General features: G+C 42.1%; 1 protein-coding gene across 1 annotated transcript in view; it reads left to right on the top strand.

The window, feature by feature from the left end:
- Positions 1-27,987, top strand: part of brinp2 (bone morphogenetic protein/retinoic acid inducible neural-specific 2) — a 121,424-nt gene that overhangs the window by 67,216 nt on the left and 26,221 nt on the right. The window contains exons 5-6 of the mRNA XM_061242149.1: positions 2,203-2,308; positions 11,523-11,759. Of these exons, the coding sequence (XP_061098133.1) occupies positions 2,203-2,308; positions 11,523-11,759 (343 nt within the window). The remainder of the gene's footprint in view (positions 1-2,202; positions 2,309-11,522; positions 11,760-27,987) is intronic.

Below are 27,987 nucleotides of genomic sequence, written 5' to 3'. Positions count from 1 at the left end.
CCTCTTGTTTGTGTCAGCGCTGTGTTTTTCCATTTCACAGAAGCAAGGGCCGAACACAAACTGACATTGTTTCTCCCCCCTCTCTCTCTATAACCACTCTACACCTCGCCTCCCTCCGAAGTCCCATCCACCGCTGGGTAGAACGTGTGACCTCCCCGCAGATCACTGGCGCACAAACAGCGGAGAGAATCACGACGTTCGGACTCCTCGACTCCCCGCCGTCCCGACTCAACCGCCGAGTCATTCCACCCTTTATTATCGGTTAACAAGCTTTCAAAGTTTTAAACTAGCCTTTCACCTTAAAACCCACATGCCATTTTCCTCTAAGTTCCTATCGTGGGGGAATTTGACGGATAAGAAAAAAAAAAAAGGCAGTGGAAATGAAGAGGCTACACACACTGGCTCACTGAATGCTGCGTGGTGTAGTGGCTAAGTGGATTTCGAGTGCTCGCTGCTAATGAGATGGGACGAAAGCGAATATCTCACCTACTCCAGCATATTTAAGCTAATGGAAAAACGATCCACTCATCGGCAAACAATACAAATACTCTACAGCATCTGCTTTGGCCAATGGCCATGCTCGCCGTGCGACGACATGACCAACTGACAGGAAGTGATTGTGTATGCAACGCCCTAATGGCGGGTGGTGTGTCGTCAGGGAGACAGAGGATGCCAAAATGGCCGAAAGGTGTAAATGTAAATCAGACATGTTTTAAGAGCCTGTTATCTATTTCCTTGGAAACGCTTTAAAGTCCTTGCATTGAGGCTCTCAAAACAACTTTAAAAAAATCTCAACTTCAGACACTGCAGCCTGCCAACTGCCAACTAGCTTGAATTAATTCCTGAAGTGTAGGTTCATAATGGAAGCATTGCTGAGAAAACAGACATCATATCAACACTTAATTTAAAATTTAAGAGTGGAAGATGAGTTTCCCTCTTAACATTCTGGGCTGTATCGAATCCTGGTTACCGCGATACACGTCTAAAGCCTCGATGAGTGGAGCACGGTCAAGTTTGAAATTCGGTTAAATTCAGATGAAATTGGACGCATCTTAGCACTGATTCAAAGTAATACTAGCTGTTCCTTTAAGATAGAAAAAAAGAAACCTGCAACAATTGTAGTGGTAGCCTTCTAGTAAACTGTTTATGTTGCACTCATGTGAAGACACACATGCTTCCCAGGGGCAATGCCGCCAATAAATTTGCACTGCCAAGATAATTGTCAACTGTCTGTATCGCGACTGTCTCATTTCAACTCGGGGAGTAAAGCTACCCTTCACCCGCTCTGTGTGGGAATTGCACAAATGGCTGTGGATGGGCCCGGCGTAACTGACAGCGCTGCCTAAATAACATCACCCGTCACATTCAATGAAGCTCCATCAGCAGGAGCCCCAGATTCCCGGCCAAACATGCAAACCCTTGGAATTCCAGCAAAACAGCTGAAGGCAGTAGCCAATGGCAAACTCACCTGCAGGGAAGCTGATACCACAGACAGATGGATGGATGGATGGTTGGATGGATAGATCTGTGTAACTACAGTACAAAATTTTATAATAAATAATAAATATTATATTATATAATGTGTTTATTTAGTACACTATCATAATCAAGTGTTTATAATTAACCTATTTTATGGCATTACGTACTGTATGTAATAGCATACATTAAGTCTGATATGGTTGCAGGAGGTTTGAGCTGGTAAGGCATGTTGTTTCTCCCACCCTGTATATACCAGCCAGGGGTCTGTAGGAATGAGTGCTCTGGAATTTCACATTCCGACGGAATTTGGGAATAAGCCGCAAGCAACGCTCCGGCTTACGTGCAAATGTGGGTTTATTTCAGTTTCTTTCAGAGAAGTTCTGAATTGCCAAAAATAGATTTTAGAGCGCAGTGTTTTATTAATATTTCATGGCCACCCCCCGGAGCGATGTGACACATAATTTTGCTAATTTCCTTTCCGAGGTATGGATTTCTGCGAGAGGAGAGATGACGTTCGGAGACGGATGTTGGCTTTTGAGCACCACCGTGACATTTCAGTATTGACACGGCTGCTGTTAAAAATAGATAAATAAATAGATAAACACAGAAATAATGAAATTATTTTAAAACAAGGAGCGCTGGAATCCGTGCTGCTGGAACGCTCAACAAACAGGTGCGCAATTTACACGTAATAAGGAATTAAAATATTTCCCTGTTTCCTAGGTAACGGAGACCAGGACTGGGCCTCTTGGATGCAGTAACTATGACAGCCTGGATTCTGTCAGCTCTGTCTTAGTGCACAGCCCTGAGAACAAAATCCACTTAAAAGGTAAAGTCAAGATCCATTACCTTTCATCTGTGTGTGTGTGTGTCTGTGTGTGTGCGTTTGTTTGAATGGATGTTTATGTGCTTAGCTGTGTGCTTCAGAGAGAGAGAAAGCAAGAGAGAGAGAGATAGAGAGTGTGAAAGAGAAAGTGAGTGTGCATGTTTGTGTGTGTGTGTCTGCATCTCTGTGCACAGATGTTTGTGTGCTTACGTGTGTGGTTGAGAGAGATAGATAGAGAGAGAGAGTGCGTGTGCATGTGAGTGTATATGTGTTTGTGTGTGCATACGTGTGTGTATGCGTGTGTGTATGGTATTTATGTAAATTCTCCATTTGCCATCCCACTGCTCTGCCTGGTCCAGTTTTCATCAGAAGTTGTAGATTAATAGGCACTCTGAATTATAAATGAGTTCCCAGTTAGATGAGTGTGCCAGCAGGAGGAAGAGAGAGGAAATCTAAATGTGTCAGGATGAAATGTACAACATATTCCAACTTGTGTCCAAATAACTAAAATACATTATATTCTTCACATGTGCTTTCCTTCTGCCTTCACGCACACACACACAACACACACACATGCACACACACACACACACACAAACACACACACAACACACACACACACACGCACAAACAAACAACACGCACACACAGACATGCACATACACACACACACAACACACAGATATGCACATACACACACATGCACACACACACACATGCACACACAGATGTGCAAATACACGCACACGTGCCCACACACACACACACACACACACATATATACACTGACACATAGTCACACACACACACACACACACACACACACGGACATGCACATACAGACATACACACACGCACACACGTGCACACACACATACACATACACACACATACACTGACACATGGTCATGCACACACACACACACACACACACACACACACACACACAACATATTTCTGGGCAACGTTCCCTAGTTCACTTTGTTCACTTTGCCCATCCGTTGGCCCCAGCATCAATCCTTGTATGATTTTGATAAGCATAGATCAGACTTAGACTTGGCACCTGACCAATGTGCTCACTGCACAATCTTCAAGAATATTGACTCATGTAGCCCCACTGCATACATAATGGATCTCCTCTTATCTGTGAATCTTGATTTCTGCTTCTCGGGTTACTTTAGCATGTAGGCCTATCAGCTTTCGGCTCTTCAACGATCTATAATATGCTGTATACTGCACGCGTGGGTCTTATAGACGGATAACACACAGCTTCACAGCGTACAAAGAAAGGATTAAAGCTTGGATGCTTATTCAATCTGCTTGTAGGCTGCCCTGAGTGTGAAGGGCACTCTATTTAGACCTTGAATTCAATCAATTGTTATTTCTTGCATGCGTTAATATGCAATAAATATGTTGCCAAGAAATATAAAATATATATGTATTTATTTTTTCTCATGTATTTATGTATTTGTCTCACTAAAACCCTTTTTAAATGAACACATTCAACTTAAAAGTGGGACCCTGATTGATCAATGCATTACAGTTTTGTTCAAATTTCACAACTGACTGGTCCGTGCATCTCACTAAAGAGGTCTTGCAAGAAATCATTTATTGTGACTCGCTCAGTATGGGGTAATCCAATCAGCCAGTTCATTATAGTCACAACAAGCCATCAGGTAAAAAGCACCTATCCCGTGGAGTTCTTTAGCCCTTGATAGCTCACTCACAGAATGTTCAGTCTGGTCACAGGGGGTTATGTATTATAAATTAAAAAGAATTGTTTGAATATTCCTCAAATATAGTAAGACATTGCTCACTGACGAAACTTTTACATAATATGAGGTAGTGCGTTCGTAGCTAGGTGGTATTGTGAGAAAATTAAAAATATAAACACATACAGTACTAATCTACCTTGATCTACCATGGTCCCTGCAGAAAGACTGGAATGAAAAGCAAATGATGCCCATATCAACATGACAGGTTCTCTCAAAGTTCCTAAAATCACACAGAACTTTTACATTTTAACATTTACATTTTATTCCGGAGGTTTGGGCCACCACACAGCGTGTCACAGCGTGGTGACGTAGTGACCTGAAGTGAGACTCACGACGAGCAGATATTTTACGGTTTGCCAGACGGAAACTGCAGAAGCATTCAGGCCGTTGACGTACGATGCGGTCATGTGATGGCATTTAATTACACTGCAGGAGCAGATCCTACCGAGCTGAGGAAATATATCAAGGAAAGGATGAATATCAGACATATGTCGTCATAAGACAGCAAATGTCTCATGACAACATCACATAATGTAATTTTCACATCATTTGTAATATACACTCACACTTTATTAGGTATTTATTAGACTTATTTTTTAGACTTACTGGTATTCTACTGCTGTAGCCTATCCACTGAAGAGGTTTGACGCATTGTGTGTTCAGAGATGCTCTTCTGCACACCACTGTTGTAACTTGTGATTACGTACATTACAGTCACCTTTCTGTCAGCTTTGACCCGTCTGGCCCTTCTCCTCCGATCTTTTTGCCTGCTCACTGGATGTTTTTAGGTTTTCGCATCATTCACTGCAAACTCCGAGACTGTTGTGCGTGAAAATCCCAGCAGATCAGCAGTTTCTGTGATACACAAACCACACTGTCTGGCACCAACAATCATTTCATGGTCGAAGTCACTTAGATCACATTTCCCATTCTGACATTTGGTCTGAAAAACAGCTGAACCTCTTTATCATATCTGCATGCTTTTACACATTTAGTTGCTGCCACATGATTGGCTGATGAAATATTTGCATTAACAAGCTGGTGGACAGGTCTACCTAATAAAGTGGTCGCTGAGTGTTTGCTGTGTACTGCTTATGAACTATCATCGCTTGGAAACACTGTGGTGAAACAAGCACTGCCACAAGACTAGAAGATCTTCAATATATCAATACTTAATATGCATGGGTAATCTACAGAAATGTATCAGGAAAGTAATTATTTTTACACAAATCAGTCACTACGTGACAGGACATTGTAAACACGGCGTGCCATCAGAGACCGTTTCCCAGAACTCTCTGCAGGGAATAATTGCAGATTATTGCACATCCGAGATGAAACAGTCGAGAGGAATGCCAGAGATCAATGCTAGAGATCAAATCACTCACAGTAACTGTATGCAGTGTAGTAATATACCCCTGCCAACTTTTAATAACGCCATAGAAAGACAAAACTTTTCCCTTTGCCTGGAGGTCCTCTAAGGCAAAAAAAAGCAGTCTGTGCTAACTGATGTTGGAGATGGTGTGTATGAATCTGGATTAGCAGGGTATTTGCTATTGCCCATCAGTGTTCCAAATGTGCACATGTGGAACCCACCAATGAATGAGATGGATGGTGTATGTGCTTAGAGGAACCCACCAATGAATGAGATGGATGGTATATGTGCTTAGAGGAACCCACCAATGAATGAGATGGATGGTATATGTGCTTAGAGGAACCCGCCAATGAATGAGATGGATGGAATAAGGGCTTAGAGGAACCCGCCAATGAGAGAAATGGATGATATGGTTATGGGTATGCACTTTGCACTGTTGTACGTCGCTCTGGATAAGAGCGTCTGCCAAATGCCATTAATGTAATGTAATAATGTAATCATATGTGTGCTTAGAGGATGCACTTTGGGTTGTAGTCTATGGTTTATTGTGGTTCAGCAGTCCACCCGGTCTAATTTTGGAGAGGACATGGTAGCCACTTAGACAGTGATATTCATTCCTGGGCCTGGCAGGCTGCAGGGTTTTGCTTTCGCCTTAAAATCAACAACCAATTCAGGCCCAAGAAACAAGGTGAGGCGAGTTACTGTAACTGTGTAATCGACTGCTTACGTTTCAAGTAACAACAAAAACCAGCAGACCCCTGCCAGGACCAGGAGTGAAGTATTGTTCACTGCCCTAAGCAGCAATGTAAGGTTGTGCTTATGTACAGTAACGTTCTCACTCTGGTGTGATGGAGTGGTTCGGTCATTTGTAGTCGAGGAGAATTTTGAAATGCATCATGGGCAGTTTGAGAGTGACAGGCAAGGTAGACATAGATAGTAATGAGCTTCTTCTGTACCTTTGAGTGACAGGAACGGTTTTGCGGCAGTTTATAATGGAGGTAGTTTGGCAGTGTTTCTAAGGTGAGGCAGGAAAAGGTTTTTTGATGAGGCAGACTCTGACAATTGGATTTCGAAAATGTGAAATTATCACCCTCAATAAGAATAACCACTGAAGACAAATCATGAAGTGAAGACTTGGCAAGGCTATATTTAATCTAGTTGGAAAAGTGCGACCCTAAAGTTTTATTTTAATTAGCTTTCTAACAAAATTGATCACTGCTACCATTCAGTTGTTTTATATCATCTCAAGAAGTTTCAGCAGATACACACAATCTTTCTGGTTAAGTTAACAAACTATGGCATTTTCCAATACTAGGAATGGTGCAGGATCTGCTGATAAAGAGTTACATATCTAACACCTGAGAATATTTTAGATAGCTATGGAATAAATTCTATGTAGACAGGCAATGTGACAACAGCAAATATTGCAAGGTATCCTCGGATAACCTTCCCTAAAGAGAGCAGACAAAGAGATCTTTTGATTCATCTTGTATTCCTTATTGTGCCATTAATTTTTGGGATCACTGTACAGAGTTGCTTAAGATAAGATGACAGTCGCCCATATTTCAAAACAAATTGCACTCATGTAGAACAAGTCAGTCTGGAGAAGTCTCCCGATATTGTGACAGCGGTTCATAAAATCCACAGATTTTTCTGAAGTGTAGCCACGGTCTTGTGCCACTGATATACCACCCACACATAAACAGGAAGAGCTACAGCTGAACCGCTATGCTGAGCCATCCCATGAGCCAACATTATTAGCCACTGTGTGAACCACAGACTATACCACAGCGGAGTTGGTCCCAGACAGGGGGGAGGCACAATTTTATTGGCTATGTGCTAACCTGCAGGTTCCTGCTAAGCATCCTGGGAATGCTTACGCAACAGATACAAGAATAACCTGGGCTAACTTACAGTAAGACAACCAAAGACAACCAAATCCTGTTGACACCACAAAATTACCAATGCAAAAAAAAAGAAAAAGGTCTTAAGTAGTAGTTTAGTCTTATGTTTAGACTTCAAATCTTATTTATATTCATTTTTCACTAAATAAGACAAAAAAAAAGAGGTGAGAGGGTTTAATTCATTTAAAGATTTGCGCATGGGGTAGGACAATTTCACTTTAGTAACTTAAAACAAGCTAATATTTTATAACTGTGTGTTTTAGTCTCATTATAAGACTAAAAAGATAAGATTACCACCAGATGCCGCATTATTGACTGTTTGTGATGCAAAACAGGAAGCAGGGCTCAGTCTGTGCTCAGAGAACGTGCCTTTGAGGACTGAAACTTAGCTTTATTATTATTGCACTATTCATTCACTCACGAGGGGCCTACCCGTGTCACTGGGCCAACTGAATATTCTGTTGTGTAAAGTGGCCTCTTTACTAAATTGTTTAGCCACCAATTGTTAAGCCTTTGTCGCAGAACTACAAGAACAGCAGTCAGACATAAGATTGCTCTCAGTTAGGGCTGAAATAACTAATGGTGGAAATTCACAACAGGAAATAGCTTTTGTACTCTCTTTTTGAGAAGAGTCAAGACTTTTTTACTTTTTCATAGCCTTACTTAATTAAAATTCTTGAAGAGTTCTTCAAGCTATTCATTCGGTCTGAATTTTCTTTGTATTTCTCTGTGTCTGTATTCTGATTATACTGAGGCCTACAAGGTTAACTTTGTTTTTCCCATAAGATATGACTACCGTCAATTCCACTGTCACCAATTTTATGAATGGCTTATGACTAAGCTGGTGTGTTATAGCTAATGAAAAAAAAAAAACATTGTAACACCTGGTTGATAGCTAAAAATAGCTCTTTTCTCCTCATATTAAAAGCTCCTTTCAAAACTCCAGTTGAAGACAATCATTTGAAGTGTCATCACTTTGCATTGCAGAATTGTGACAAGAATGTCACCGCAAGTCACAGGTGAGCAACGCAGGAGAGGAGAGGCGGGGAGGAGACTTTGCGCAAAGACTTTAACTTCTGGCTGTTGCTAATTATACACCGCACCTCTGCCAATTCCCTCCGCCGTCGTCAGGGTTTGACATTTTAAAATCGTCAACCCACTTTCGACTGCCGTCTCCTCCGGCGAACCCCCCCCCCCCCCCCCCAAGTCAGGGAGGCTGTAACAACTCTAATGACTCCGAAGGAGGCGAAAGACAGCGAGCTCGCCGCGAAGCTGCCAGGCGCTCGCGTGTGCTTGTGTGCGTGCGTGCGTGCGTGCGTGCGTGCGTGCGTGCGTGCGTGCGTGCGTGCGTGCATCCGCCCGGGCCTCAGTCTGTTTACCGCATTAAAATTCAGCCCAGACCAAATTACCTTCCTGTAAGCGTTCGGGGAAGAATAAAAACAGAAACGTTAAAAAAAAAAAAAACGCAGCAAGAGCGCAAGTCATTAACACGGCGAATGAGAGAGGGGAATGAAAGAAAAACAGGGACTTTCGAGCAAGAAATTAAGGTTTGTCAGGTTCCACAGTCAGGAGGAAATAAACACAAAAATCCAAGTTCACACACTCATAAGAGGTAGGAAAATGAGAGCAGGGGCAGAGGAAGGCAGTTACTTAGTTATGCCTCTGAAAAAAAAGAGTGGAAAAAACATACCTAAATAACTTTCTTTTGTTCACAACACTACATTGTTGGCATTCCACCCGACAGCAATAAGGCTTGCGGGGAAAGAGTCTTTCTAATTATGTCTCTTGTTCTCCATGATTTAAAATGTAAGTGGTAAGAAACGCATCATAAATATTCATGGTGAGAGGGGAAGTAAAAACAGCGCTGCAGAGAGGGCCTCTTTCCACTTGAGCGGGAGCCAGCGCGCCCAGGGAGAGCAGGGGGCAAAAGCACAGCCGCGCGATTATCACATGCACAGCACACTCACACACTCACACTCACGCACACACACACTCACATACACTCTCACACTCATTGACACACGCTCACACACACACACACTCACACACATACACACACGTGCACACTCACACATTCACACATGCTCACACACGGTCACACACACACGCGTGCACACTCACACACTCATACATGCTCACACACATGCACACACAAACTCTCTCACTCTCACATACACATACACACACACAGGCTCACACTCACACACTCACACTAACACACACACTCACTCACACACATCACTCACACACACACACAGTCACACACACACACACTCATACTCATGTACACACGCACTCACACACACACACACTCACTCACGCACACACACACACACACACACACTCACATACACACACAGCGCACTCACATACATACTCACATATTCCTTCACCAATTCTTCTTCTTCTTCTTCTTCTTCTTCTTAATATTATTATTATTATTATTATTATTATCCTATTAGTATCCTATCCTCACATCATACTAATTACGAAATAGTTTCTCATTAATTAAAATGATGAATGTTTAGTTGTATGCATATCAGGACAGTGTACCAAAACACTAGCTGTGCACGCTTCATGTCCTAAATGAAGTGATGCATTTTGGGTAGACGGTCCGCTCTGCGCAGGAATATGTCCTAGTGCATACGGTTAATTTTCAAGTGTCAGTGTTTGAGTTTCCAGACAGAAATGAAGGACACGACTGAAACGTTTCTCCGACAGCCTGTGGGTTTAATTTTATAGCCATTTCCTTGAGAATAGAAGAACAACCACGGAACAGAGATCATATAATGGGATTTTTAAAAGGCTAAAAATGACTAGCCAATAAAATTGAGTCCTCAACTGTAACTCCCTGTGTTGAAAGGATCACCCTTGCAGCTACATTTGACTTGGTAATGGCAGCGCTGTGTTTCAGTTTGGTTCCCTCGGTTTATCCCGGTATCATAGTATCATTTGGGTTTTGCCTGGGTTTGAAAATAAACCTTTATCTATAGAGAAAATGCTCTCTGCCTGTAAACCCTGTGGAACTTACAGAGACGAGAGTTCAAGAGGGATAAAATGTACTCTATCAAAGTGAACTTTGACAAACTCTGCTTTGATACACTAACTCATGCAATGCGGAGTTAGGGTTTCACTACTATAACTCCACGGGTGAAGTTCTTCATGTTAATGCGGGGAGGGAAAAAAAGGGTCTCTCAACGCTATTACAATAGCATCTCATGAACATTCATTTGGTTTCTATTTTTAAATGAATGCTTTATATTAGCAATTAGGCACTACAAAGTCATACTTACTGGATTAGATGTTATACTGAAAAAAAGGAAATCACCATGCATACATGTATTTAAATAATGCATATGTATATTTCAAGAATCTATTAAATATGGATTTATGGCAATGAACTCCATGATAAATACACAATGAACCATTGTCATATCTATGCTATCCATTAATCCTTTATATTCACATAAGCTTCATACAAATTGACTCTAATTGGTAGCATTGCATTGTAATTAACAATGATCAGTGACTCTGATTATTGAATAAGAAATTCTGCAAATGGATTCTAAGACAGTTTTTGGTGGTAGGATACTTGTGAAGAGATAGCTGCCAATGACTTGTCTAGAATTCACTGGAGATTGTGCCAATCAAATTTTGGAGGAGCATCAAAAATCTTGAAATGAAATAAAATGAAATAAAAAATGTAAGGTATGAGAATGTTTCGTACAGCCCTGGAAACATATATATATATATATTATTGGCATTAACATCAGAATATTAAACCTTCTCAGCATTTTATGTAGTGAAACAGTCATACAAACCACATTGCTTTGATTGGCTGCACCTTGGCAATGATATTAAACACATTTTCAACAGGTGTTGGTCTCTTATAAGTAAATTACATTTGATTTGCATTTTGTACTTTACATACTGGTCTGGACTCCACTGAAGATTGTTGTTAACTGACTCAAAAATAAGGGCAAGCATTGGTTCTTCTCTACACCTTTCACGGGGGGGGGGGTTTAGGTATTGCAGAAATTGAATTCCAAACATGATTCGCGAACACTATGCCCATTAATTGGACTTACTGTATAAGAGGAATGCTGATTGAGTCCGTGCTGCACCGTACAAGGGGAGGTAACTGTGGTCCATCTCACCTGCCCCAGGACTCCAGGATGTTCTCCCGGAGTTCCTCCGCAACCGGTTCGTGGAGGCGGCGCTCAGCTACGTGGCCTGCAACTCGGAAGGCGAGCTCCTGTGCAGAAACAACGACTGCTGGTGCCGCTGCACCACCAAGTTCCCAGAATGCAACTGCCCTTTCACCGACATCAAAGCCATGGAGGAGAACCTGCGCAAAAACAAAGAGTCCTGGATCAACTTCAACGTGGAGTTCGAGGAATCGGGTATGTCACTGTTGTTCCTGTCGATTTAATTCCTTCTGCATGAGTTTTGGTCCATAAACATTGGGCACAACCTTTATTGAACATGATTTTGTCTTTAATTTTGGCTTGATTAAATACTGTTGATGAAATACTCATGTAAAATACAATCTGCGGTTGAATGTGGTGACACCAGCCAGCTATACAAAAAGAAATATATTTCAAATCAGTGAGAAAAGATCTATTCTATCGTAATGTTGCAGAACTGTTAACATTTAAATGTTATTTTATTTGGGTTGAGGAAACAGTTATGGACATATTATTATTGTGTTCTCATGATTTTGGAGAGTCATAAACACTTAAAACATAAACACTTTAAAATCCTTAAAATGGTTTTCTGTACGTGTTTCAGGACTGAAATAATCAACTATATCAACATAGCTATTTTTATAGGAAAATTAGAGAAAGATCAACCAATAAACCATAAGTCTAGTGATAATTTGTTCATATAGGCACATATCCGCCTCCTTTTAGCTAAATCTGTTCTGTAAATCTGTTTGAATTCTGAAGTTTTTGTGGACATTTGGAGGTTTGACAGCATATGGAGCAATTACGCACACATTGTATCGGGGTCAGTCAGTTTCACATTCCAGACTATAAGCTTTCTTTCTGCACAAAATGATGGGGCTCCAGTGCATTTAAACATAATCAACAAAGGTGTTGTGCATGGCTCATCCTAAAAAATATATATTTCATCTCCACTTTCAAAAAAGAAAGACTTTGTCTGGAATGAAGAGCCATTCAACATAAAATGTCGAGTTAAACAATCTAAACGGCTAAACAGCTAGGATGCGAACAATAGCACAAGATTTGCAAGTATAGTTGTATAACCTGCAAGACTGGATACCTTGCAACAAAAGAAGCACACACAATGTATAATTTATCGTCTGTACAGGGACAATGTCTGAGCATCACAGAACACATTTTCTCCCGCCTTGCTCCTCTATAAAAAGGGCAAAAGAGCTCATTTCAGTTTCAGTCCCACTTACTGAGAACTGGCACACTATTGGCACAAGGTCTCACACGTTACAGAATATTACAACAAGGTCTCTCAAAATACTTTCCCGTGATCTCTTGTGAGCCATGACAATTATGTAGGTCCACATACTTCAGTGTCTGCTTATTATTATATCTTATGTGTAAAGCGAAATACTTTAAAACGAGCTTGTGATGTATGAGAACCAATTAATTTCATATCAGTGGCATACAGTACCTGATAAGGATACCTTCAAAAATATAACAGATAAGCAAGATCCTTATGGGGTGTGAGAAGGAGCATTTTAATTAGAAATGGATAATGAATTAAAGTTTTATCAGTGTACGTAAAATGCTATAACACTTATACATAAACTCAGGCACAGCAAAGTATCAGTTTCAGAATATAAGCTCATATTTTTCACTTCACTCCATCACTCCATTAAATGCATTTCTTTACTTTGCTTTCAGTTGTTTTTGTGTGAGTTCAACTCAGCTATGATGGGAAACACATTGAGGCCATTTTATCTGTTGAAAATATTATCCGATAAGAAGACTATACACTCAGTGAGCACATTATTAGGTATTCCTTAGACTTATTTTTTAGACTTATTGGTCTTCTGCTGTTGTAGCCTTTCCACTTAGAGGCTTGACACGTTGTGTGTTCAGAGATGCTCATCTGCATACCAGTTGTAATGTGTTGTTATTTGCATTACTGTCACCTTCCTGTCAGCTTTGACCAGTCTGGCCCTTCTCCACTGACCTCTCTTATTAACAAGGTGTTTTTGCCTTCTGCTGCTGCTCACTGGATGTTTTTTTGTTTTTCACACCATTTTCTGCAAACTCTAGAGACTGTTGTGTCTCCTGGAGTACAGTGTCCCCATCCCAGAACTGGTGATTATTTTATTTTTCTTTAAAGACCAGAATTTCAGACCGATCACATTTAATCATGTAGTGTTGCAATTGTTTTAACGTTTAAATTGATATTGTAGTTATTCGGAGAATACTTTCTTTGAAGCATTCTTATTCTACGCTCAAAACATTCTGAACAGGTTATTTGGCCTGATTCCATAAGGGATCATTTAGTTCTTTCCGGAAACCTCAATCATAGGGGTGAATTTCGAAAACACCCACACAAGGAACCATTTTACCTGGCAAAGAACTCTTTCACTAGACAGGGTTATTCTATGGAATGACAGGGTTCCTATTGGAAACATTTTTTTTAGAGTGTATAATGGCCTCTTTTGAAGTGTAAAATGAAATAACCTTGTACTAGTTATACATTTAAATTACACAGTAAAATTTCTTCAATATGTCAGGCAGATATTCAGAAGGAACAAATACTAATTATGCTGCCTGCAGTGTGTAAGTTATAATCAAGCATTCTTTAGCCCCACAGTGGAGGAGGTCTTTACAGGTGCTTAAATCAAAGCTGTTAGATTAAACAGTGGGTGAACTATCCTGAATAACACACAATTATAAAACACATTAGAAATGAATTTAATTGAGTCCTAAAATGCACCACAGGAGGACTGCATGAGTTCCCCATTAGGTAAAAGCAGCGAGCCAGTTATAGGAATATTAATTTCAATAGAACCATTCGTTTGTCAGCAGATAAAGGTGTCAATCACACCACCAATTTGAGTGTGTCTGATTTAATATCTAGCTTCGACGATGGTGTTTTTGTTATGTTAAATGGACCTTTTGGAAGATGCTTTGGCTAAACATGCTCGCAAAATGCCTATATCTAAAGTCTGAAACACATTTATGTTCATTTTACATTGCCTTGTAGTCATGTGTTCCCTCTAAACATCTTGTTACAAAACATTACCACTTGTAAGATGCATTTTCTGTTGATGCGCTACTTTTAGCTTTATGGTCAGAATGAAAAACCGCCCATTACACACAAAATGGCTCCTATCCTTACTTACCAAGCTGGCTCATATTGAAATGTTATACAAACAGACTACAGAAGAACAGAATGAATGCACTTTATCTATTATACCATGTGCGGTTTATCAAGCCTGGCCACAAACGAAGGAAAGACGACTGCGTGTGGTTTTACTGCCTGGGAGGAGCTGGTCTTAATGCTAGATCAGGCTCAGGGGCGTTATCATGGAAGCTGTGAGTGTTGCCAGAAAGAGTAATATTTTCTACCTGAGCATGCCATTAGGAGAACTAATTACCTGGAACTGCACAACCGCACACTTTTAATTCCTACAGCACAGATGCATGTCTACACACAACAAGACTGTAATCTGGTTTCTGGCTTAGATATCTATGGGAGAGGAGAATTCTTAAGGTCTATGCCCCAGTGTCAATTGTTCTAAAATAAACAGGCTATTTTCTACTGTTAGTTGGAAGGCATTACAAAAGGTTACAAAATGGATGGACGTACAGGGACCTGTTAACTTTTGGCCTTGCCCTTCACATCAGTACATAAGTATTTGTTCGCATCAATGAACATGACAGTGACAGTTCCTCCAATTTGGGGTTTTCTGAAGACCAAATTTTGGGTTTAGCAATCGCTGGATTTCACCACACACACACACACACACACACACACACACACACACACACACACACACAGTGTGTTAAATAATAATTACTTTTGGTAAATATCCTGCTAAATCAATACCATTTCTTCTGAGCACTCGAGGTAATTTGCAGCAGTTTGCAATTTTCCCCTTAGTCTCATAAACGAAGAAAAACCCAAGGGTAGGTACTTCAACTGAAAGAAATGTGTGTAGTCAGTTTTTACAAATTTGACTATTTGAACGGCTAAGTGTTATGATTTTCAGCTTGCTGTAATCATTGAGCAAAACAATTGAAACTATCCAACCATTACATTTAAGACTCATTCACTTTCTGGGATTAGCTATTCTCTGTGAAACTATTTTTCCCTCAAATAGGCTGATGCTTTGTATCTTGCCCCAGGAAAATTCTGAATTAATGTTAAGATTATGAATGAAATATTGCTGCTACATGCCGACCAGAATTCTGCTTTCACTTCCAAGTTTGATTCACTTGCTGCTTACCTGCAGGAGAAGTTCTCAGGGTAATACACAGGTGTGTTTTTTATTATGAATTTTGTATTATGACCTCACTTTATTATGACCTGTTAAAAGTGTATTCTTAGTACAGTTCATCCAGACATCATTTTGGTAAACAGGAGACCATGACCATTATACTGTAATGCCCTGGCAGAGGTCCAGTATAATGGTTATGGATGTGGGCTTCGATTCTCTCACTGCTGTTGCACCCTCGAGCAAGATACTTAAACAGAATTGCTTCAGCATACCTCCTGCTGCGTAATTGGATTGCATTATTTTAAAAAATGGAATAGTTATCGAAGTCGCTCTTGATAAGAACATCTGCTAAATGCTTGTAATGCAATGAGACGCCAGTCAGATGCTAACTTCTGAACTCCGCTTCTGTGCACTGCAGTGAGTGGTCAAACAGAGCAAGCCCTACTACTTCCACTTTAGACCTGTTGTCACACCATCAGGGAATTCATCACTGCTGAAATGCAGGTCTTGCTGGCAGTTGTACTGGTAGAACAGGAGAACCTCGTTCATAGAGAGTTTACAGTGGAACCGCTCATAACGATCATAACCGCTCGCACATGCCCATGCAGTGTCACCGAGGTGTTCCCTGTAGTTCCCTGTATGTCCCACTGAGCAGTGATGAGAGAAAGAGCAATGAGGAGATGAATGTGAGGAAGAGAGAAATGAACAGGCCATTTTCTGCCTGACAGAAGTTCCCCTATTCCATTCATAGTCCATAGCTCCTAATTCCTAGGTCGGCCTGTAGCGTAGTGGTTAAGGACATGACTGGGACCCGCAAGGTCGGTGGTTCGATCCTGGGTCCCGGGTGTAGCCACAATAAGATCCGCACAGCTGCTGGGCCCTTGAGCAAGGCCCTTAACCCTGCATTGCTCCAGGTGCGGAATGTCTCCGGCTTAGTCTAATCAACTGTACGTCACTCTGGATAAGAGCATCTGCCAAAAGCCATTAATGCAATGTAACGTAATGGAAGCCAGCCATTTCTGAAATCTTATTGCTATGAATCCACCATGGCTGGTGTAGCTGGATCTAACGTACTTTAGGCAGAAGGTGGAGAGGTCAACTCCAGATTGTTAGGCTCCATCCTTAAAGTATCTGTAAAGGACATACATGAGCTTTGGATTGTATACAAGCTGACATCTTTCCTTTATGCCGGAGAAAAAATTGTGTGATTGACATCTTTTTTTCCAGGGGGACCTTGCCAAAATGACATAGTGCTAATTAAAAATTCATACCACTGAAGACCCAACATTGATGCCGTAGGGCTTCAAACCATGGGGGAAATAATGGTGGAGTCCTTTCAAAGAAGAGAGGGTGCAGGAAGGCAATGTAATTACTACCAGCTAGGTCTGTGCGTGCCTCCGTGTTTTCTGACAAGTGATAGGACACACGGCCAAAAGTTGAGAACACAAAATGGTGGGTGGGTGGTGGGAATATGCAGCTATATTAGGAGACGCGAATGTTTAGAGATGACTGTAATTATCTGTCTGCTTTTCCTCCCAAAACTAGACTGGTGTGATATCGAACAAGTGCACGGTACGAGAGATCTAGCAACTAAAAGGGTCACCATGCGAGCCCAAGAGTACCTGCCATCCGCGTATCTCCGCCATAGTCGAACACTCCTCTCGCATTTCCTCTGAAATCAGCCGCACTATCGATGCAGCAGAGGCCTCTCGTGAAATGTTAAATTACACAAGCCAGGCTCGTCTTGTCAACAGCAAACAGATGGAGCCCCCCCCCCCCCAACTTGGTTCAATTAGCCTGCTAGCACCTTACCATCCCTGTCTCATTTGCACCTGTAGAAAGGCTTTGCTTCCAATAGTTAGCAAGATTTTTACACCTGAGTCTTACTTAAGCAAAAGCATGTTTGAAGAGCTGATGGTTATTATGCATTAAAGCACAATATTTAGCAATGTATGTAGACTTTTTTATTTTTAATACATTTCAGTTCTTTATGGAAATACATATCAGAAAAATATTTACTTATTTTCAATGAACAGAGGTGTCTGTGGTGGTCTGTGGCCAGGAAATATGTGGTGGCAAAGACGGGGCATATACACTGATAATGATCCTAAATCTCTTCCTGTTTTTGGTGATTAAAAAAAGCTTGCCAACTTCAGTGTCTCAGATCAGCAGCTGTCCGGGGATTACTAAGCGTATCGCACAGCTTGTGTCAAATAAAATAAGTAAAATAAAAAATATATATATTTATTTTTTAAAATAAACAGATGGGATAGAAGGCGCAATTTTCAGTGAACTTCTCACAGACACAAGCTGGTAAATGACTCAACGACTTTTAGCAAGTCACTGTCTTTCTTTTCTTGTCCAGTCTGCAAAGCCCAATTGCAATGGCAATCTCATCTTTTTGTCCTGTCTTTTCATAAAGTCCTCTCGGAAATAATTGGCTAGCCTGTTTCCAACATTACAGTCAACAGTGTTTCCATTGCCTAAATAAAATGTATCTTTCACAAATAATGAGATTCACTGCAGCTGACTTCTAAAGCCTGTAATTCCTACCTGAAATACTAAAAGGCTCATACATCATCCTGACCGAATTTGATGAGAAACCATTGGAAATCATCACATTGTATAACCTGAATAATCAAATGTAGTTGTTTAACTTTTTATAAATTACATGAAATTGCACATAAACCCACAGTGGTGTAAAGAACATATAAATCATGAGTATGCATGTCATTTTACTCTATTAAAGTATTCAATATATTAAACTATTCCATATTGTGACATATATTAAGCTGATGCTTTTATCCAAAGCAAGTTACAGTTGGTAAGATTAAGCAGGAGGCAATTGACCCTGGATCAATGCGGGGTTAAGGGCCTTGTTCAAGGGCCCAAGACCTGTGGGGATTGTATTGTGGTTACACTGGGGCTTGAACCAGGTCCTTCCAGGTCCCGGTCATGTACCTCAGCCACTAAGCTACAGACTGCCAGTATTGTAATGTATGTGTTTTTAATATGATCGTAAATTCACTTCTGTCAATATATAATGTCTAAATTGCACAAAATTAGCCCTTCGATGTTGGTCATCATTTAAATTGGCCCAGACTATCTCTGCAAGCCTTCACACAAAAAAAGAGAAATGTTTTCCTTGGCATTTCTGTTAAATCTGAATTCTCATATGTGAGGATTGAGCTCATGTGTGGGGAGCGTGATAAGCTGAATTTTGCGCCGTTTTGCCCGTCATGGCGTAGCAGGGCACCGGGCCCAGGTCTTAGCGGAAGGGGTTAGGCTGAGATGATTCGATAAGTTTGTGGTTGGGAGAGACGGCTGGGCACTCTGGCACTCCATGTTCTTTCAAACGAAGCCTTCCCCTTCCCCTCCCCCCCCCCCCCCCCCCTCCTCCGTTCTCCACCCTCCCCCCGCCGCCAGAAGCCTGGGGAGCGATCCAATCGTGCAGATGAAAGCGTGTTCCGGATCCTTCTCTCCGCACATGATGGGGTTTTAATGAGAGGCTCCCCCAAAATCCCTTTAACCGGAGAGCCGGGCTCATCAGAATGCACATCTCCTATCTGCAGGGCCGGGCTCCCGAGGACTATCCCAGGCTGTGGCAGAAGAGCTTTTATATTTTTATATTTTTTATTTTATTTACCCCAGTAATAAATCCTTGCTCTTTGTCAAAAAGCCAGGAAGGCAGTGGCCTGGAAGGTTGTTAATAACAGTAGTCTTTGATATAAACCGATTTGACCCAGCAACCCTGATAGTCACTATAAATACCCTTAAGTGTTCACATAAAGTGCATCTGCCAAAGATTTTCCCCCTAAGCTTGGAGAATGCATGAAGCTTGTTTTTTTCTCTCTGTCCCCATGTAGAAAATGTCCTTAAGACTAGCTTCAGAGATCAGTCACACCCTTCCTCTGGAGAATCACTGTACCACGAGCCATCAAATGTGTGTGTGATTGTTACGTTGAAACAAAAATGGAAATATCACTTTTATCGTATGAAATAATTCCATACTGACAGGCCATTGTGAGTTTTAGTGCCGTTGCACTGACTATCTGCATATCAGTCGAAAGATGAATGCATAATCTGAATCGGATATTGTAATTTTGTTTTTATTATTATTATGAGTCTTCGTTTCGGTTCTAGCAGTGCTATTGCCAGTGGTGTTTTTTTATTTTTTTTGGCCACAACTCCTAGATAATACTGGTGTAGGCCTAGTGTATTTGCATATTATCTGACGCACAATATTCTGAACATATAAACATAAAGCCTACAACACCATTATGTCGGGTCGCAGCATTTAAGTGCCATGACTGAACACGTGCACGCCTTTAAGCTCCGACCATAAAAGTGAAGTATTCCCCCCAAACAAACAAGCTCATCGCTATCATTTATTAAGGGCAATGCACAGCAAATCGCTTAATTGTCGCAACAATTCCATTATATTAATTAAAAACACACGCCTTCGAGAGGGAAGGAGCCGTTTAATGCACGGCACCACCCACAAATATCCTGGCCGCCGCTTCTCCGTCAAAGCCTGCCAATTGAAATTCCACTGATGTGTTGCCATTTGTATGTTTATTAGCTCAATAAAGCTTGCTGTAGCAACGCTTAGATGTGGCACGGGCTCATTTTCGATGTGACAGATCTGTATAAATGAGAAAGGAGGTTTCCGTAAATGGATTTCTTTTGTTCAATAACTGGCAGCAGCTACGTTATGCCTAACCTTCTCCCCCTTCTCCGCGTCTTTTCATCATTGATTTTCAGGACAACACACGGTAGGCTCGGCTACTTAACATATCCTGTCTTGCACACAAATACCTACTTACTCTTGGTAACCGTACTTGTGAAGGTGCGTCTGATCCTTCGCCCCATCATCATCTGATCCTTCGCCCCATCATCATCTGTCCTTTCTTGAGCACAATTATCAATATCCTGTACGTGTTTTACAAGACGTACAAGAAAAATAACATCTGAAATGAGAACTGTCTTGTGGGCCACATGAGAAACGCAATCGTCTCCTCTGGGCATGTCGAGTGTTTATGGTGGAGGGAGTAGGGTAGGATTGGAAGAGGAAATCGAATCTGTCATTTTCAGTCTACATTACGGCGCTATAACATACATTCTGTATACAGGAGAGTATATGCAGTTAAATATAGGCGGGGAAAAAATCTTGAAATTGACGGGAACGTAACTGAGTGAATTTATTAAGCGCTTTTGGCAATGCGCGTACGGCTCAAGGGTAGATAGGGAAGTATAGCGAATGCATTATGCTTGGCCAGCGCAGTTGTTTATCTGAACCGGGGGATTAAATAAAGCAGCCTTACTCTCATGAGCATGGAAGGCTCACGCCAATGACTGAGAAAGCTGGAAATGTTCTACGTATCCCAGCGGTACCTTCAAAAAGACTCAAGTACCGTACGCTGTTTGTATGCATTGCGCGTACGGTACTGCGTTTTAAGTAAATAGATTTAAAAGCGCATTTCAGATAGGGCGACTTCTCATAAAAACATACATGTAGGACCTGGGAAAAAGTACGTTTATGCACCAGTATTAACCGAAATAAATAGCTGAGCACTCTGCCGCTTGACAAGTGTACATTCACCCATGGTCCAAGAGGGAGCAGGTATGGCGTATGCGGGTAAAACAGTGTTTTTAATATAGTAGTTGAATATAAGGGTATAGTGTTTAGGGGACTTTATTGATGAGCTTATATACATGGGTTGCATTAATTTATTATGAAGTGAACTGACGATTCTCCATCTCTCTTATTTTAAAAGGATATCCATTTTGATATCCGAGATGTGTTTTAATTTATTTGAAATGTCATCTTGAAAATACTCCAAACATCCAGGTTGGAGACAACCTTTTTTAATGTAGAAAACATTCAGAATGTTTTTTCAATGTGTTCACCCACTATGAGGAACAAGTTTTGCTGTATATTACAACCACACATTTCAATAGAATATGAATATTGGGATCAGAAAACCTACTTCTATAAACTTTGCCATTTCATAGATCTTTGCAAAGGAATGCCCTAATTCACATCCATAGTGATTTTTATTTTATTTTTTATCAACAGCCATCTTAACTTGAAAGACTTCTGCAGCTGAGTATTTTTATCCATTATAGAAATAGCTCTGAATCTAAATGATGTAAATGATGAGAATACTTCTGCAGATGACAAAACAAGGTGTTGTAGCTATTATAGTTATAGCTAACACCTATTTATCACCCGGATTGGCAGGTAGTCCACACTGGAGCACCTCAGATATACTTTATATAACACAGACTTTTTTTATTTTTTTTTAACCAACATCCAATTTAATGTTGTAAACTTGTAGACTTAAATGTAGCTGTAAAGTTAAAGACTCTTCTTAGGAAAAATAGTATAGCACAGTAAAGTGCATTACTTCACCTCAGTCACAAATCCAACAGAGCCAGACAAGATGAGTGCGGTGAGCTACCTCCACTGACAAGAACAATTTACCGTGTGGGGGCCTATGCAATTAGCAAACATACGGTGCGTGTTTACATGTTCACTTAATCAAACTAATAGTATAATTCCCAACTGCCACTGTGCATAAATTGCAAAGACAAAGTTTAATTAGGTGTATAGAACACCCCACTGTGTTGTTGTAGGAGGAGTGTCAGCAGTTCAACAGTTATTGCCAGAAAACAATTTAATATATAGGAGAATAGTCAGAAAACTATCTACTGCATGCTGCTATTTATGGTATTGTGCCTGCCAACCTTTTTATTCTCAAGTATAACCAGGCATACATCACTGAGAGGTTCAACACAAGTGTGTTACTCCAACATATATTAGTATATGTGCTGCTTACAATCCTTCTACCTCACTCTAATTTGTTAATCTGAGATTGCAGGTGAATGTGCAGTTTGTAAATCAATTCATTAGAATTTTGATATCAATTTGAACACAAAACAGTGTTATTGTTATATAACAGTGTTGTGAAATGTGCTTTTTCACGTATGAAAATCAAAATGTTACATGTGAATTTAACATGATCACATATTTCGTTCAAAATATTCATAAGTTAAAAGAAAATGTCACATGAGAACTTGACTTTTTCACATGATTGACTTTCTTGCCACATGCCAATGAGGTTTTCACTCTAACCCTAACAAAGCACATCTCATTCAACAGCTAGAGATCTCACTGAGCTGCTAATGAGTAGAATCGGGTGTGGCAAATTAGGATCTAAATGAACACCTACAGGACAGTAGATCTCCAGGGACAGGTTTGGGGATCTAATGCTCTAAGTCGAGACAGTGGAGTTACAGTTAAAACATTAAGCAGACACAGGGGGGCCATTTTAAACATTCGGATAGATAGACAGCATATGACTTTCATATGTCATTTATTTCAACCTAAATTGGATGGCGGTAAGATTAAGCCAGCAGCGCAGTGGAAATCTCAGAGCAGATGGAGAGAGAGCGGAAAGTCTTCCTCTGTGGGGGGCCCGTCCCTTAACGTTAGGGGGCCAAAATATCACGCCAGAACGGCTAACGGAATCCATCTCTAGTTGCTTTTTTCTGTTTTTCTTATTTATATCCCTGATTTTGAGGTGACTGCAATTTCTTTCAATCAGGATTTGCTTGGCAGCGCTTTCCAGGATAGATAGATAGATACATAAATAGATAGACAGTTAGATACACAGATAGACAGATAGATAGACAAACAGACCGATATATAGATAGATACACTTACTGAACACTTTATTAGGAACATCTGTACACCTGCTTATTCATGCGATTATCTAATCAGCCAATCATGAGGCAGCAGTGCAATGCGTAAAATTGTTCTGCTGTGAAGGAGAGAGCTGGACCTGGGGGGGGCAGGGCCGGCGCACCCAGGCACAGCTGCACCGGGGCTCACACATTATTATACAGCAGCTGTGGTGGCACGCCGAGCGCTAGCCGCGAAAAACGCCAGACGCTGGGGGGCCCCAAGTGAGCCGCATGCAAAACTCCAACTCCCAGAGTACCCTGCTGGAAGGAGGAAGCCCGTCATCAACCAACCCCTCGGCCAATACAGAGGGAATAAAAACTACAAAGAGTCATTTTCTCTTGGCTCCGAGTGAAGCGCAACAGGTGGCAAAGCCAAGGACCCTGACACAAGGCACGGAGGGGTTAGAGGTGCTAGCCTCCATAGGAAGTGGGTTCCTGGATTCTTTGGCTTGCTGGTTGCTATGCGTCAGGCGCCATAGGAACGTGAGTGATGTCCTTGTGAGCGCCTGCCCCTGTAAGCAGCCCCCAGGGAGGGATCTGGCTGGGCTGCGTGTCCTACCTGGAGGACAGCCCCTCCCCTCTGCCCCGGGGAGGAGACTGACTCTGCACATCCTGCCACTGCCCATTTCTCTCTGGCACAGGGATGGCTGTGTCTGCCACACACACACACACACACTCAGACTCTCACACACACACACACACTCAGACTTACACATACACACACACTCACTCACACACACATACACACACACACACTCATACTCACACACTCAGACTCTCACACACACACACACACTCAGACTTACACATACACACACACTCACTCACACACACATACACACACACACACTCACACTCACACACTCAGACTCTCACACACACACACACACTCAGACTTACACATACACACACACTCACTCACACACACATACACACACACACACTCACACTCACACACTCAGACTCTCACACACACACACACACACTCAGACTTACACATACACACACACTCACTCACACACACACACACACACACACACTCAGACTCTCACACACACTCAGACTCACACATACACACTCACACACACTCACATACACACACACACCCACACACATACACTCACACACACACTCACATACACACAAACGCACACATACACATACAAACACACTCTCACACACACACACGCACACACACTCATACACACACCCACATGCGCACACACTCACACACACACCCACATGCGCACACACTCACACACACATACACACACTCACTCACTCACTCACTCACTCACTCACTCACTCACTCACTCACTCACACTCACACACACACACTCACAGGTATCTGCATGAGGAGCAGCCGTAGTTAAACTTGGCAGGATTGACAGCGGCTCAGGGCAGAGCAGCACAGATGGACCTGCGCGGGGGAGGTGCTGAATTCACCAGGTAGAAAAAAATCTTTCACCTTCATTGACAGAATTAAACTGATGCGGTTTCTGACTGGTCCCCACGGGAGGCTATATATAGCCAGATATCCCCGCTCACAGATGAGGGGAACAATGGCAGTCCGTCTTCTCTGGCCTGCGATAAGGACACATAAATTCCGGGCCATCCGTGCCAGAACGGTTGGGGATCCGGCAACTGGGGTGCCATCCATTAGGAGGAACGCCTGAAGCTCACCGGTAAATAAGGTTGTCTGGGAAACAACGGAACACCTCCAGAGCAGAGGGGAGACAGGGTAAATTACACGTCTGTTGGTGAGGTGGTGGTGGTGGTGCAGAGGGGGAGGAAAGTAATGAAGCTCAACTTTCCCACTTTTTCCGGTGAGGATGTTCCCCCCCAGGGCGAGCACGCACAGGGATTAGACAGGGGGAGAATGTCCGTCTCTTCCAGCCCCTGACCTGCGTTGGACACCGCCTCTTGGTCTTCGCTGTGCTGCTTCAGAAGCAGAGTTCATTGATCTTGGAGGTAAGGAAGGTTCATTAGGAGCGCAAGCGTGCTGGAGCTTCAGGCCTGGACGGGGGCAGTTTGTGGAGAAAGGAAGAAAGGAAGAAAGGGAATACGAGGGGAAAAAAGAATAAATGCCACAAAGTACACGATGCCCCTGAAAAACTCACCCCCGGCAAAATGAACGGTCCAGCTCTCCCTCACTCCTCTTGTTCGGCAAGGCTTTTCATAGCGCCGGTTTCCGTTTCACAGTTCACAGTTATTACCCAGTGAACCGTTTTTCTGAAGCTACTGTAAGACTCTCGTATTTGGCAGCTGGTTGTTCCTGAGTTCCGCTGTGGCTTCTTTTCCGTGTTTGTTTTTCTTGTGTGGCTCATTTTCCAGGCTTATTAAAAGTGCGATGGCAAAACAGTGGTCAGCCGAGGCAGAGAAGGGGGTGAGCCGGGGGTAATTGCGTTTCAGAGGTAATTGGGTCTGCTACAACTTGCACAGCCAGTAATACAAAATTAACTGGCAGTTTTCTTAACTGTTGCAGTAACAACAATTGTTTTTCATCCATTTCCCATAACACGTTTTCCCCCCGGTGGTTTAAAATAACACACGGGCGGTGTATGCGAAGAGCAGTACCACCGTGGTGGTGACATGAATTTATGGTTTGTTTTATCTTCCTGGAATAGTCTTCAGAGTTTGTCAGGTATAGTGTTGTTTTCCTTTGTTAACCCTGAAATTTTGACATTTAAATGTGTCTGTGTTTACCAGACTGCATGTTGGTCTGGTTTATGTACGTATATTCTAATACTGTATGTAGTGCGTGGTAGACATTTTATTCTGCTTGACTCTCATTCTTTCTAATTAACAGAAATGCGTTTTCTTTTCCCGGGTAGAACATTCCCCCTGCTGTGTTTATTTCTGGAAATAATGACCTGATCAGGCCTTAATGAGCTGAAAAAACCCTGACACCTATACAATATGTGTGTCTCAGTGCCTCAGTGCAGATCTAAATATGGTTTGGTGACATTCACACAATTACACGCAACCAGACAGCTGCATACATTAGCTTGTATGTATAAGGCAAAGCACAAACAGCAGCATATTCATGTTTATATAGCCAACTAACTTCACTTAATTGTGTTAAAGACAGCAATGTTTCTGCCAGTAAGCTTGACATTGTTAAAACCCTGCAGTAAGTGGAATAGAAACAGCCTTATTTGGAAATAAATGTTTTTTTGGGGGTTTTTTCTCCCTTCCATTTGCATTCACAATGGGCTTGATGTTACATCTTAGTCTGATTATTTGAAGCGCAGTCTTTAGCCTGGCTCTTGGTGGAGTAAGTGAAAGTCTCTGACACATCCCTGTTGCGGGAGCTGAGATTTATGGGCCGCTGCATGTTCTTTCTCTCTGTTCACACCGCGCAATTACTTACGCTTTCAGCGGCTTCAACGAGGCCGTGAGGCGCTCTGGAAATAACCGGCCGGCTCCTCCACCGAGACCGTGTGAGCCGCGCCTAAAAAATAAACACAGGGCTTTATTAAAACTGTGAAGATTACACATGGGTCGTCGGTGGGAATCCGCCTTGATACACAAGCATGCACACACATGTGCACACACCCACCCACATGTGAACACACACAAACACACACACGCACACACAAACACACACATGTGCGCACACAATCGGTCACACACACAGAAACACAAACACAATCACACACAAGCGCACACGCACATTCACACACACAAGCACACGCAGACCCACTCTCACACACAAGCACACACACACACACACACACACACACAGAATGGAGAACGGAGCAGCCTCAGTGCAGGTATTTTTATGTCAGAGCCGACCCCCCCCCCCCGCATCCCTGCACCGCTGTACCCCTCATGCAGTGCAGTATCCCCACGGCAACGCTGAACGCTCTATGACCTGTCATCTGGACGTGGTCTGAGGGGTACCCATGTGACATGTGCTCAATTAGAGCGGCCAGGGGTGTTCATTCAGCGCGACACATAGACACAGGAGCGCTTCTATATTAAATCCCTCTCACCGGAGCTCTTCAGAAAATTGGTTCCCCAACAGCAGAGGCTACAAGTATTGGGATGAAACCCATAATGAACTCTCAACAGACTACAGGCAGGTAAAAAATGGCTAACCGATCCCAATCCTGGGATTTATGTGGAGAAAGGTAACACGTTTATTGATTAGTTAGATGTCCAGCGAAGGTTAATAGCACACATCCTAGCACCAGGGATCATGAAATCTGGCCCTCAAATCCAAATTCAGCCTTGGTCTTCTCTTCCCCCGGGTAAATAATTGAACAATTAGTGTTATTGATTGGCCAGGCCCGTCTTCTCATCTGGCTCCTGTGTAAAGGGGCGACATTGGCTCAGGTGATAAGAGCAGTTGTCTGGCAGTCGGAGGGTTGCCGGTTCGATCCCCCGCCCGGGCCGTGTCGAAGCGTCCCTGAGCAAGACACCTAACCCCCAAA

Source organism: Conger conger, chromosome 5, assembly GCF_963514075.1.
Source record: "Conger conger chromosome 5, fConCon1.1, whole genome shotgun sequence".
In the NCBI taxonomy this organism is placed as follows: Eukaryota; Metazoa; Chordata; class Actinopteri; order Anguilliformes; family Congridae; genus Conger; species Conger conger.
This window is presented reverse-complemented; position numbering and strand designations above follow the sequence as displayed.